Raw genomic sequence first — 14,545 nt, 5'->3', positions numbered from 1 at the left:
CGCCTCATTAGAAGAGCTCTTTTGATTCAACGGTCATTAAAAAGTTGGCTGTCACCGAGGCCGTAGTTCCGCTCATTAGTGACATTGTACGGTGACACCCGTGACAGCTAGGAAGCGGTCATTGACAATGCGCCCGCGTCGAAAATAGATCGCTCGCTACTCGATTACTGTGGGAATTCAGTGATTGGACAAGGTCTATTGACGCTTTTAAGGCCATCAACGTCGCTAAGAAAAATGATTTTTAGAATCAGGATATCGTCATATCGTCTCAGGGATGACGAGCAAAATATGCACATTTTACTTTACGCCGTACAGTAACTAAATTACAATTTAACTTTAGACGGTGCCTAAGTTATTTAAAAATTAAAATATTAGGTTTAAAATAAGATGATCTATCAATAGGGTCGATCAAATATTTCTTGTTGTTATTCTGTCCCATCAGCCAGGAGATAATGTTTGGTTCATTTAAATACGAAATAACTAGTACGTAGGTCACTCGATAAGTTTTGAGATACAGAAAAACTATTCAAAATATTAGCACTATTTATATTAAATTTTTTCAAAATACTCTCTATCATTCTATAGTCAAAGTCTTGATCCGATAGGGCAGAAATCGCAACTTCATCAGTTTGTTAGAGCAAACGCGGGATCTAACGACAACAGAGCTTCCTCACTCCAAGATATTGATGTAGGATTATATTAACGCTCCCCGAATTGACCGCTAGGATATTCTCTATGTCCTTGTATGTTATTCGTGGATCTTTTCGCACCAACATTTCAGTAGTCCACACGTTTTCTGCAGTTACTGCTGTTTGCGGGCGACCACTTCGGTGGTCATCTTCGAGGCTGGTTTTACCCCTTTTAAATTCGTTGAACCATCTAAAAACTGTTGCCCGTGAAGGAGCAGAATCTCCTAACGCTGACTGCAATCGTTGCAAACACTATTGTTCAGATAAACCAAATTTAAAATCATAAAATATCATAGCACGCAAATGTTCGCGGTTAAGCTCCATCGTTTCAAAGAAAAAACGCGGGAATTGTTTTGGAAAAATGACTGTAACATATTCATTTTTTAAATTGTTCTATTTTTAAATAAATTTGCTTTTTAAAAACATATAATTCAGGTGCGTCCCATTTTCGAATTTCGAGCATCTCAAAACTTATCGAGTGACCTACGTAATTTAAGAGTGACCCAGCAGACCGTAACCATGGCAGCTAGCAAGAAAAAGTTGATTCACCCAATAACGCTAAAGTTTGTTTATTATGCGGGTAGTACTGAACGAACACGCTCGAGTTCTTAGATCGCCAGATCTCTCAGCTATGATGCAAAAACGAAAGTATAAAATCCCCATTCCAACAGTTAAAACAGCATTCGCTAAAAGATTTATAGTATTTCTCCAACCTTACATCTACAACAAAGTTAGTGCCACAGTTAGCTTTAAAGATTGTTCAATCGCAGATCTAAAACGCAAACTCAAAACATGGCTCAATACGCTATCTTACGAGGAGATAGAAGAAATACCGAAGATAAACACATGGACTAGTTTATTCACTTATACACAAACATAACATACATACAAACAAACTCCCCCTTCACTTACACACTCACGTACACATACACACATGCATTTCGCTACAAATTACTAAGCTCAAACTGTAAATAAAACATTTAACCTCACAGCATGATAGGCTAAACTGATTTATTTATAATTTAATCTAAATAAGTTTCGTTTTAATATTTATGACCTACAATAATCTATGTCTGACTGTCTTAACTATCGCGCAACTTGTCGTTTGAATACTCGTAACTGTGTCGGTTACCTACAGGACAGGCACAGCCTAGTGTAGGAACCATGTATTAAAGGTCATCTGCTTCCAGAAATATATACAGCCTTTGATTTGTAAATCAATGTATTCTGCTTTTCCAATTAATTAAACTTATATTATTTTAACAAAGAACCAGCCGTTACATCTCGATCATCTTGCCTCTCTAGAATACCCGCCTGTTATTTTTTTATTAAAAATCAATTCTTACCTACATTTTATTTGTTTTATTTTTAAAGATCGCCAGTGTTGCTAACAGACGGCCATTCTGTTGTAGGAATGTCCCCATTCCGGTTAATGCTCGGCCATTCTACACAAGGCGTATGGCCTCATACATTTATTTTATATCTCTTAACAATCAAGAATTTATTTAATCTTATACAATACATCATTAATAAGCATATAAAAAACTAAAATGAAATAAAACGTTCTATGGCAATGTATCACTTTGATATAACATAACGTTGATTATGCAAGCAATTATTTCAGAAATTGCACTCATCATCGTCGATTTAATCACACAATTCTTCAGCGTAGACGTCGCTTCTTTGCGAGTGTGCACGTCACCGTCGACGAGATCACGCACTCCTTCTTATGTGTACACGTCACCGTAGACGAGATCACACACTCCTTATGTGTACACGTCACCGTAGACGAGATCACACACTCCTTCTTATGTGTACACGTCACCGTAGACGAGATCACACACTCCTTATCTCATGTGTATCCGTCACCGTAGACAAGATCACACATACCTTCTTTGTTTTTAATGTGTATCCGTCACCGTAGACAAGATTACACATACCTTCTTTTTTTTTTTTATGTGTGTCCGTCACCGTAGACAAGATCACACATTCCTTCTTACTCACGTCACCGTAGACGAGATCACACATTCCGTCTTATGTGTACACGTCGCCGTAGACGTGAGGACACACTCCAAACACTGAAAATAAACTCATGTCAGTTACAACTGGTAATACAATTAGTAGCAGACTACTAACAATTTCTTTTTCGTCACTTCTCCACTCAAAATTAATAATTATTTCATACCGAACAATAAAATGAGGATAAGGTTATGATTCCACATTTAGCGTCAAACTTCTACTTTAATTTGCCTCACTAAACCTTTTTCATTTTCATTTTTAAATGTTGCGGCATTGATACAACTAGCATTTACTGCATAACAATTACAATTTATAGAATACCATAAAAACTCAGTCCCATTACTGTGTTTTTCCTCACAAGCTTGATAATAATTTACTTCAATTTTTAACACTCAAATAGAGAAATACTGTTGTTTATGGTGATCGGAATATAGACACTCTAAAAGATAATTCATCTACAAAGGAGCTATCAAGTATAATGAGAAGTTTTAACATGGCAATGCACATAAAAGCACCAACTAGGATTTATGTATTAATGTGTGCGTAATGCTAACTGACACCCACCAACTTGAATTATCAGATTATGACCTGTCACCTTAAACATTAATGAAATCAAGACTGGTACGACCTGGATTGAACTGAAAAGGATTTATTGTTAATTTAACATTCTAAAGTTTCATGATAGTATAAAGGCTCTGAGGCTCTCTTCTTTTGTGAAGTTATTAGCTCGAACAACGCTCAGGTCGCTCGTTTAATTATCCTGTGTCTTATTCAGACTTTTTTCGATCTGTGTTTTCCCATCATTATCATCATCATCATCATCGACAAAAGGGAATTAAGAGGTTATCTGCCAAACAATAAACTCTTCAAAAATATGGTAAGATATTTAAAAAATGTATACACAAATTGCAATAGCAAATATATATGTATCTTCTAATAATAATATATAAATGTAAAGCAACCTGGAATGTCATAAACCCACGCAGGTACCAAATTTAGATCAGACAACAGATATAAATACTTTAAAAATGAATTATAAGATCTACCAATAATAATTAGTAAGATATAGGTAATGTACTATCCTACATTAATCATTTTATCGATTAAGTAATTTTAATAAGTTAACAACCAAACTAAATGTTGAGAATAGTCCATAATACGATGTTCTTAATGCCAACAGTAGTTGAGTAATAGTAAAACTTTTGGTATTGACGATATTTCAACCGAACTAGTGAAGTTAAGTAGGTTATTTTTAAGCAGACCTCTTGCTCATGTACATTTATCCTTCAGTCAAGGCTTTTTCCCAGAACAGCTTAAAGCTTCGTTTGACGATCTTAAAGTAACGATCCCAATAATTACAGATCGTAGTTTTACAGTGTAATTACAGCACAATAGTGATTGTCCCAATAATATCAAAATTAATAGAAAAAGCTTTTTATTAACAAAAGACAATAATAACTTCCTTACTAAACATGATATTTTACACCCTGACCAATTTGGGTTCCGTAAAGGACTAAATCCAGAATTGGCTTGTTTTGAATGTGTCAAATTTGTGACTCAAAACTTTAATAAGTCACCGATTATGGAAATTTTCCTCGACATGACAAAAGTATTTGACTTAATTGATCATGCCGAGCATGTCAATAAATTATATGCTAATGAAATTTAGAGGCCAGGCAAATGATTGACTTAAATCTTACTTAGCCAACAGAATGCAGTGTACGCAAATCAGTAAATTTGTTAAAACTAACAACCAAATTAATTACTAAAGTAGGTGCTACACTTATTTATTACTTAAGGGGGGAAGGGGATTTTTTTTCATTAATGATATTCAGATGGCGATACAACTATAATTTCAGTTAGTGGTCAAGATCAAAATATGTATAAAACAGATATTTATAATGCCTTATCTGATACTAAATATTGGATAGGAAATTAATAAGCTTCTTATTAAGCTCAGAAAACACAATTTATGCAATTCACTCATATGGAACAATACCTCGACAGCTCAACATTCATATAAATGACTATGCATTTCATAAAACAGGTAACATAAATTAAGTTCTTTGGTTTAAATTTCGATTCATTTTTAAATTGGAAGGACCATAACCACTCTGTCATAATGTTCAAGACTTGACCATTTCGTCTTGGCCTGCAAAAATTACGACTATCTGTTTCCTACGAAGCAGTCCTTATGGCTTATCACGGCTACGTCTCATAATACTTTAGCAAATGCTCTTATGGGGATCAGTTGTAAACCACTATTTAAATATTACTGTAAATCTGGCTTGTATGTATGTATAAACTCAAAATCTGTAATTTTCAAAAATCATATCCAAAATATTTCCAAGACCTTATGATATGTGCTCCGTCAACCCAAGAGCACAATATCTTACACCATCCACGCTGTATGACAGACATGCAGAAAAAATGCTTATATAAAGATATACAATAACTATACCTGTTCACATAATCACTTGGGGCCATAAGTTTAACAAACTTCTATTGGACTGGCTTCTAGATCACTGCTTTTATAATACTCGTAACATTACCTACTGATTATGTTGCTCATAAGGAGCGAACCAATTTTTTTTTTTACTATTTGTAGGTACTCGCTGTGTGATAACTAAATGTTACTTTGTTTTAATTACTGTTGTCTATGATATACCTTGGTGGTATAGTTATTAAGTATACCTATTCTTTAATGTTCATTTATGTTTGCCATTTTGGCTCATGTACCTCGTAGTTTTATAAATGTAACTATGTTAATTTCTTATTAACGGTGTACTGCATGCTGCTTATAAACAGCTGAAGAAGGTGAAACGATTACACACTTAACCCAAGACACTTATTGTACCCTTTTTCTGCTAATAAATCATTTCTATTTGTACTCTCTTTTACGTTCGAACGTCTCATTTAACCTGTCAGCGTCATTTCGATAGTATGATGGGAAGATCATGAGTATTTTATTTTCCATTTTTGTATTATCGTTCGTAAGGCTACCCTGTGACAGCTTGAAGCGAAATATAATGGAGAAATAAAAAGAAACATTATAGTGCTCATCAGCGTCATCAGCAGACTTATGATATCGGAACCAATCATACCGTCAATAACTAGATACATACATGTACCATTAACAAAACTTTACAGGACCTGATACTGGACCATACTGGGCATATCTATCCAAAAAAATAACAGTCTTCTAATTGTGGTCCACCGCATGTAATTTCCGAAAATCAAATTACATTGGTGAAGTTCGGTTTTAAGTACTTATGGTGCTAACATTCGTTCAAAATTGAGTAAAGCTATGCATTTTTATTCAGTATTTACGTCCTAATTTACATGGCGCTATAGGTTCAGCTTGTAAGTTAGTCTCTAATAACATATAAGGTGTACTAAGGTACTGGACTGGACAGCGCTCGTCCGCGACTACGTGACCCACAACCGCGACTAACAACTTCTCTATTCAACTGCAAGTGACACAAAGGAGCCAAGCAACGATTGCAATACAAGGAGCTACAAAAGACTTTTTATCGCCCGCTCAGAAGCCAAAGTGCAAATTGCAGCCGCCTACAACTCACATAGAGCCACAACACCAGCTGCCCAACACGCATTATACGAGTAGCAGCAAAAACAGCTACTGTAAGTTAAAGCTATAGCTGAACCTCTTAACCAGTTTTATGTCACCTCAGCCTGGCTAAGCTAAGACTATGCAACCATTTTACAGCCATTCTATGTCTTAAGGTTATAAAGTAGGTGCTGAGTGTCGCCTAATTGTCTGCTGGGTTTGTATTTACACATTTGATCCTCAAAACAAACCTGATCGACTGATACATTAATTAAAAATTGTCATCCCCTTTACTAAATTATTCATTGAAATATCAGCTTTATTGTGCAGACAAACGATGCAAGTTGTAATGACCTTACTGTATAAGATGTAACGTTAGTCTACCATACATTCCTATATTGATCAAGCTCACCGATCGCTGCATCACGGAAAACCCAAATAATGCTGATCCTCATTCACGTGTAATGGCCGTATATCACATGGGGTCAATTAACATTGGACCGGGCGTGAAGGCGAAAACAAGCGTTTCGTAAATTGCTAATATCTTGTAGTCTGCACTTGATATTTAGTGGGTAGTTTTCTTTTTAGCTTACTCGTAAATAATCTTACTAAAATCACTGAATGATATAAACAATCTATAATAGTCTATATACCTATCTTAAAACTTAGTCGTGTTTGTTATATTACAACACATAACTCGAGAACAGCATTTTCATGGTTTTACTGTTTGATTTGTCTCCATCGGAATATCAGATAAACTATTTAAACAGTTAGAAATATTAGAACAAATTAAATTATTTTTCTGAAAATATTTTAATTTGTTTTTATTTTGGGCCTTGGTAACTTTCTCAGTATATGACATTTATTTCAGTTAATACCTATTAAAATAGACGTAAACAAAATTATAAAAGTAATTCATTGCCATAAAATTGCTCCTAGGTTATAGCAGGGGTGCGAAGCTCCTGACTTCGGCCAAACTCGGCTCCGCTCGGCTCAGCATTGCTCCGAGCAATTATTAGGGTTGGCACCACTTGACTTCCTTTTGCGTGCACGACCACAGATAAGATAATCACTTGAATTTTGACAACCCTAATTAGCCGAAAGGGATAGTGCCATGTATTAGAAAGGGATAGCATGATTCGACCCTGAACCGCTGTCAAACTTCGGTTTTGTAAGAAGCTTCCTTTCTGTACGGTAGTACTATTATTTATTCTGTGGTTATAGTTCGACACGAAATTGTAGAAAATGATTGAGGGCGCCACTGCGCTTTAACAGACAACACATGATGCAACACGGGTCCATCCATCTCCTTTTGTCGCATAAGTTCGTCCTTCTTGTTGTTTGACGTTGACATATATAACTTTACATCGTAATTCAAACATGTACAATAGATAAATTTGATCATAAAATCACGTATTTCATTAATAATTGTACATCATCTCTGCGTGATTTATCAATATAAAATTATTTATTAAGAAATACTTTTCCAAAAACATCTTGAATTCAGATCACAATCCATCAACATGCAATTTCGGGCCAATCGCCTTTAAAACATGTTTAATGTTATCTTCCGAGTTTAATTACATTTTGTTTTATTGAATTTGATGCTTACTATTTCTTTTCTTCATTTAATTAACTAAGTTGACACAGAAATATTTTAAAATAAAAATAATTATTTACACTGTTAGTCGGTGCGAAGTTTGCCGGGTCAGCTATAAAAGCACAAATTAAGTTCACAGGTAGCACGAACAGTCGAACACGACATTCACTGGCGACGACATACGAAGTCGCCGGGTCAGCTAGTTAAATCATATTGTGGTACTTTATGCTGATAAAAGAAACACTTACCCATAACACCATCATCATTATAAAATGAATACTTACTTTTAATAAAATCAGGATAGCCAAGGGGAAGCCTTAAATGATTTTATAATAACATAATTATGTACCTACCTACACCTATTGCGTAATGTACCAGTTATCTGTTTAAGTGAAGAAATCCCAAATCATTTGAGACCATTTTACAGAAGTATTTACTGGAAGAGTTACCGTTCACTGCAAGAGTTTTTTTTTTGGTGATCCTCCCGGAATAAACAGTACTTGAAACTGCATAATTATTAACTCTTTTTTTTTTAATACATAGTTTATTAAAATGTCTGTACAGTATAGTTTATAAGGATAATACTTAATACTTATGTATAATTATGTAAAAGACAAATTGCTGTGCCCTTACAGGGTACTTAAGTCATATAACTATTGGCAATAAAATTGTTTGAAGTTGAAGTTAATCGCTTATCAAAAACGTCAATTCGTAAAATAGGTAACAAATATTAATCAGAAACACCTTTATTCCTTTATTTTTGTAATCTCAATACTTGTACCCTGTACAATGATTGTATATTTTTTTTTTATAATTTACTGGCACTACTTACATATGCCACTAATATTGTATTAGTGTATAGTTATTTTACACTACTCCAATATTATTTAATAGTTACAAGTGATATTCCAAATTGTAGGCGTGTAGTTGTTAAAATTTGTATGTAATCAAAATTAACACATACCTGAGGTTGTCTAAACGTTCTTACCACTTCGGATATATTAAAGGTCATCTGCTTCCAGAAATATATACAGCCTTTGATTTGTAAATCAATGTATTCTGCTTTTCCAATTAATTAAACTTATATTATTTTAACAAAGAACCAGCCGTTACATCTCGATCATCTTGCCTCTCTAGAATACCCGCCTGTTATTTTTTTATTAAAAATCAATTCTTACCTACATTTTATTTGTTTTATTTTTAAAGATCGCCAGTGTTGCTAACACATGTATAATCTACTCTTGGTTTATGTTATTCGAGTACCTGCTTATGCCCGATGTTTAATACTTATGCTCAATATCAAATATGTACTGAAATAAAGATTTACTTTACTTTACTTTACTTTACTTTACTTTACTTTACGCAATAATTTACATAATTTATTGTACAAGCAGCAACTCTTAACTCTTAAAGTATCCATCGGTGGACCTTATACCTTTTGTAATACGATACGATTTTGTTTACGAACAATCAGTTACAAGTGTGGGCGATAGTACCTTTTTTTTTAGTTAGCCTGTTGTGGTGTCCCACTGCTGGGCAAAGGCCTCTCCCCCTGATTTCCATGACTCCCGTTGTAGTGCCTTCTTCGGCCAGCCAGTGACGAAATACCTACCTACACTTTAAGTACCGTAACTTACATAGTAACTATTTATTTAATAATCTGTGCCGTAACACTCAAAGTACCGAAACCAACTAGATAGGCATGACAATAAAAGTGAGTAAGTACCTAATAGTTTACCTACGACAGATTACTTACAATAATGTCCAAAATATATTGCAAACGTTGTAAGGAAGCCGTTGAAAACCAACCGGCGTGCTCTGTGCTATGTGCGTCACGTGCTCACAAAGACAGGGTACCTACCTACCTTTTAGTTTTCTACCATCATCACTCGTTCACAAAACATCCGGAAACATTACCTCATTAAGATCAATGTGCTGGCTAATTCCGTCATAGGGACTATTCTGTCCACGAGCGTATATTTCTTTGATAGTTTTTATGTTGCTGGATTCGTCGATCTAGGAACTCAAAACTAAAACGGCCGTTTTTACTTTGGACGCATAGATTGACAAATCCAGCAACATAAAAACTAGTTTGATGTATTCTAAAGGTACTTAAATACACAATACAGTCCGTAGCGGCCTTTTTTAAATATCTTTCGTGATTTTTTTTTAAATAATCACGATAATTTAGTAGCGGCGCTAGTGTGTACGTTGAAGGGCTCTTAAGGATGTTCTGACTTCTGATATTTCTTGAAACTGAAAGTTCAGTCCGGCCATCGGAAATCCATCCATTTGTTGGGTACACCGGCCTTATCTAGCGATCTGCCCCGGCTTCGCACGGGATACACAAAACCTTAACAAATACATTGTATTGATAGGTGAAAACCGCATGAAAATTCGTTCAGTAGTTTTTGAGTTCATGCGGTTTTCACCTATCAATAGAGTGATTCTTGAGCAACGTTTAGGTGTAAGCAGTGCCGGATTTACCACTAGGCTGAGTAGGCTGAAGCCTAGGGCGGCAGATTTTAGGGGGCGGCAAATTTTGGGTAAAAAAAAAAGTATTTTATTGCTTTCCAGATAGGGTCGACCAGAAATATGCCGGTCCCCTATTTTTTTGTAAAATTAAATAACTAGCATTTTTTGTCGATTTTGCCGCCCTCTGTCAAGACCGTTTATATTGAGACAGACAGACTGCCGGACGGATAACAAAGTGATCCTATATGGGTTCCGTTTTTTCCTTTTGAAGTACAGAACCCTAAAAAATGTACTATTTTCTATCGAATTGCGTTATTTTTATTAAAAAAATTTCGCGCTCGCTACGCTCGCGCTTTCTTTTTTGTGCATTCTTTGTGACCCACCCCCACTTTACATTTCTTATATCTACCTACGTGCTTATCACTTGTGCGTTTGGGATGGTCAGCGATTCTTGTATCTTCGTGGTATTGAATCTCACTAATTTTTTCCGATCCCATATGTCGAAACTCAGGATATTAGATAAAAGCTTTTCTTGACATTCCAGCACCACAGAACCAGGGATATTGGCACAGCCTGTGTAATACGCATCCCTAGTACTGTCGTCTGCATAGCAATGATTATCATTGATATGCAGCAATAATAACAGCTTTGGCACAGAACCTAGCGGAACGCCAGCGGTAATGTCCACAATAGTGTGCACATTACCGATACGATACACACGATACACGATACGATTACGATAGCGTAGCAGCTGTCGACTCCTACGGCTCATATGCGTCTACCGGACAAAAAGCTAGCGATCCATTTGTACAGCATAGTCCCTCGAGCAAACTTCGATGCCAGACCCGACCGAACGCCTTATAGCTATATCCAACATGACTGCCAATGCCTCACCTTGCCACTCGGTGGTCAAAACCCAGCGGTACCCACCGATCGCCGATCAGATCAGGCAAATATAACGAGGTCGCATCATCATTGAGTGACAAAAATGGCCCATATAAATCTGTATCTAGAATAGTGACGTCCCCTTATATGCATTTAATATGGCTATGGTGTGTTGTACTATATAATTAAAGGCCTCTGATTGGAAAGTACTTTAAAAAGCTATAAGCGAGGTGGATAGGGGCGGCAAATCTGCATAGCCTACGGGCGGCAAATGTCTAAATCCGGCACTGACGGTGTAAGTATATTTTTTTAAGCCGTACGAAGCCGGGGCGGTTCGCTAGTTGTTTTATAAGTTTAGTGAAGTGACTTGAAAAAGGAATAGACTGTAATAAGGCCTTTTCAAATGACGGTGACAGAGCTTTGGCAGATAACATAAATCGAATTAATTTAGCAACATAATAAATATCAATGGCCAAAATATATCGCAAACAAATTTATCAAGATGACAAAAATGTCCCAGCGTGTTCTATCTTACCAGTAATACGTTTCCCTGCCGATGAAAAAAGGGTACCTACTTACTTTTCTATGCTTTTCTGTGACCTTTTTACCATCGACGACACTGAAACTGGCCGATCAAAAGTTTATTAAAGCAACAGCGTTCATTTAGTAAATCATCGGCAAGTCTTGTTAAATAAGCTGTGACCGCCTATTTAACAAGTAAATATGTAGATACCTTATGCACCACGCCGCATCGCAACTATTATTATGACGTATTATAACATAATGACGCTCAACTATAGACAATTAAATCTGAATTTATTTATATATGAGCCAATAGACAATCCGGCTTAATTAAAATGTGTCAGCGGTGGTGGAGGCCGTAAATCAGGTTCATATCTGCTCTACAAAGAACCGCACTAGCCGAAAAACAACCTTATAGGTCAATATTTAGATTTTAATTTACATTACCGATATCTTGTCAGTGGGAAGAAAGGGGTTTCTCGAGTTAAATATACCTTACAGTCGGCTATCTTCATGCTTGGCCAGTAGTTGGTAGAGTGTACAGACTATCGAGATATTATGTTTGAAGGTGTGTGGATTATGTGTGAAGAGTGACGGCAGGTTGACTAAAATGTTAACAGAATGGTGGCCGCTTTCAAATGAAAGAAGCGCCTGGCGTCCGTTGGCCCGTTGGGTGGACGACATCCGGAAAATTACTGGTCACTTCTGGATGAGATTAGCTCAGGACCGAGACAAGTGGCACTAGTGGTGGGGGTGGTAGTGGTACTAGAAGAGAGGCCTATGCTCAGCAGTGGGCGATAAAGGGCTGATATGATGATGTTTGAAGGTACTAGAAGTAACATTCCCACCATTCACAGGCCCCCATCGACAAGCCAATCGTGTGGGTGCTCGGAGGCCCGGGCTCCGGCAAGGGAACGCAATGCGACAAGATCATCGCCAAGTATGGCTTCACCCATCTGTCTTCTGGCGATCTTTTGCGAGCGGAAGTGAAGAGTGGATCCGAGAGAGGGAAGAGTCTCACAGCTATCATGGAGCGAGGTAAGCATGAAACCTTTTTTATGGTTCTGTACCCAAAGGGTAAAACGGGACCCTATTACTAAGACTTCGCTGTCCGTCCGTCCGTCCGTCCGTCCGTCCGTCTGTCACCAGGCTGTATCTCACGAACTGTGATAGCTAGACAGTTGAAATTTTCACAGATGATGTATTTCTGTTGCCGCTATAACAACAAATACTAAAAACAGATTAAAATAAAGATTTAAATGGGGCTCCCATACAACAAACGTGATTTTTGACCAAAGTTAAGCAACGTCGGGAGTGGTCAGTACTTGGATGGGTGACCGGTTTTTTTTGCATTTTTTTTTTGCATTATGGTACGGAACCCTTCGTGCGCGAGTCCGACTCGCACTTGCCCGGTTTTTTATATTACGTTAACTGGCAAACAAGCCAGTTAACGTAATATAAAAAAAAGGAAACATTTAGGAACTTGATGAGGAACCCCGGCTCGTACCAATGAGTTTTTCGGAACTTATGTACGAAATATCATTTGACATTTACCAGTCGCTTTTCGGTGAAGGAAAACATCGTGAGGAAACCGGACTAACCCCAATAAGGCCTAGTTTACCCTCTGGGTTGGAAGGTCAGATGGCAGTCGCTTTCGTAAAAACTAGTGCCTACGCCAAATCATGGGATTAGTTGTCAAGCGGACCCCAGGCTCTCATGAGCCGTGGCGAAATGCCGGGATAGCGCCAGGAAGAAGAACTGGCAAACAAGCATACGGCCGCCGACCTGATGGTAAGCAGTCACCGTAGCCTATGGACGCCTACGACTCCAAGGTATTACATGAGCGTTGCCGACCCTTTAAAAACCTGTACACTCCTTTTTTGATGAACCCCATACTGTCCCTTGAGAAAACCTCAGCAGGGCACTCATTCCATAGCCGGAGCGTTCGCGGGAGGAAAATTCTCTGAAGTTTAAATAGTTAAAGATATTTAACGATAACATTTATGGTTCCAGGTGAACTGGTTCCCAACGAGCTAGTTTTGGAGTTGCTGAGGGATGCCATTGAAGCTAAACTAGCGGAGTCCAATGGCTTCCTCATCGATGGCTATCCGCGCGAGAAGAGTCAGGGTGAAGCCTTCGAGAAGGCCATTGCTCCTGCCACTGTGAGTAGTCAAAAACATTTTAACCTTTTGACCGCCAAAGACGTCATCTGACGCGCGCGCCTACAGCCCAATATCAACCTTTGCGTATTCAGATAAGGTTCATGATGGCGCGCCGCGCACGATAGGTGTGATACTCAATGCACGCTTGTGTCTCAGGGAAATTCACATATTTGTAATGAAATATAAGATACTTAAAACAAAAGTAACAGACATCCTAACCAGAATCGATCAGCAAAAGTGGAGGTGGACTGGACACATGATGAGGGAAAATCGAGAGAAGTGGAGCAAAATTATAACAGACTGGTACCCCAGAAACGCTAAAAGGAATAGGGGAAAACAACTCAAAAGATGGGAGGATGAGCTAAAACTTGCTGCGGGACCCAGCTGGAGGAGAGTGGCCCGCGATAGAGTACAGTGGAAGCAGCTAGAGGAGGCCTTTGCCAAGAGGCACACTGAATTGAGGGACATACTCTGATGCAAAATAAAATCACAAAATACCAATTCAGGATGAAAAGGCTAATATAATATACTTAGGATAGGATATAGCAATACCAGCATTGAGATGATTTTATGTGGTGAAAAATCAGGAATGGTTGCGTAATTCTCTTGTGGCTAAACACCTGTA

The 14,545-nt window shown here is 37.4% G+C and overlaps 1 protein-coding gene across 2 annotated transcripts in view; it reads left to right on the top strand.

Annotated features, from left to right (window-relative positions):
- The window catches only part of LOC134663536 (adenylate kinase isoenzyme 1-like), a 28,384-nt gene that overhangs the window by 5,502 nt on the left and 8,337 nt on the right, over positions 1-14,545 (top strand). For both annotated transcript variants that reach the window (XM_063519933.1, XM_063519932.1), the window contains exons 2-3: positions 12,616-12,796; positions 13,772-13,920. In XM_063519933.1, the coding sequence (XP_063376003.1) occupies positions 12,616-12,796; positions 13,772-13,920 (330 nt within the window). The remainder of the gene's footprint in view (positions 1-12,615; positions 12,797-13,771; positions 13,921-14,545) is intronic.

Source organism: Cydia fagiglandana, chromosome 4, assembly GCF_963556715.1.
Source record: "Cydia fagiglandana chromosome 4, ilCydFagi1.1, whole genome shotgun sequence".
NCBI classification, from domain to species: domain Eukaryota; kingdom Metazoa; phylum Arthropoda; class Insecta; order Lepidoptera; family Tortricidae; genus Cydia; species Cydia fagiglandana.
Note: the sequence above shows the minus strand (reverse complement) of the source record. Positions and strands in the feature narration are given on the sequence as shown.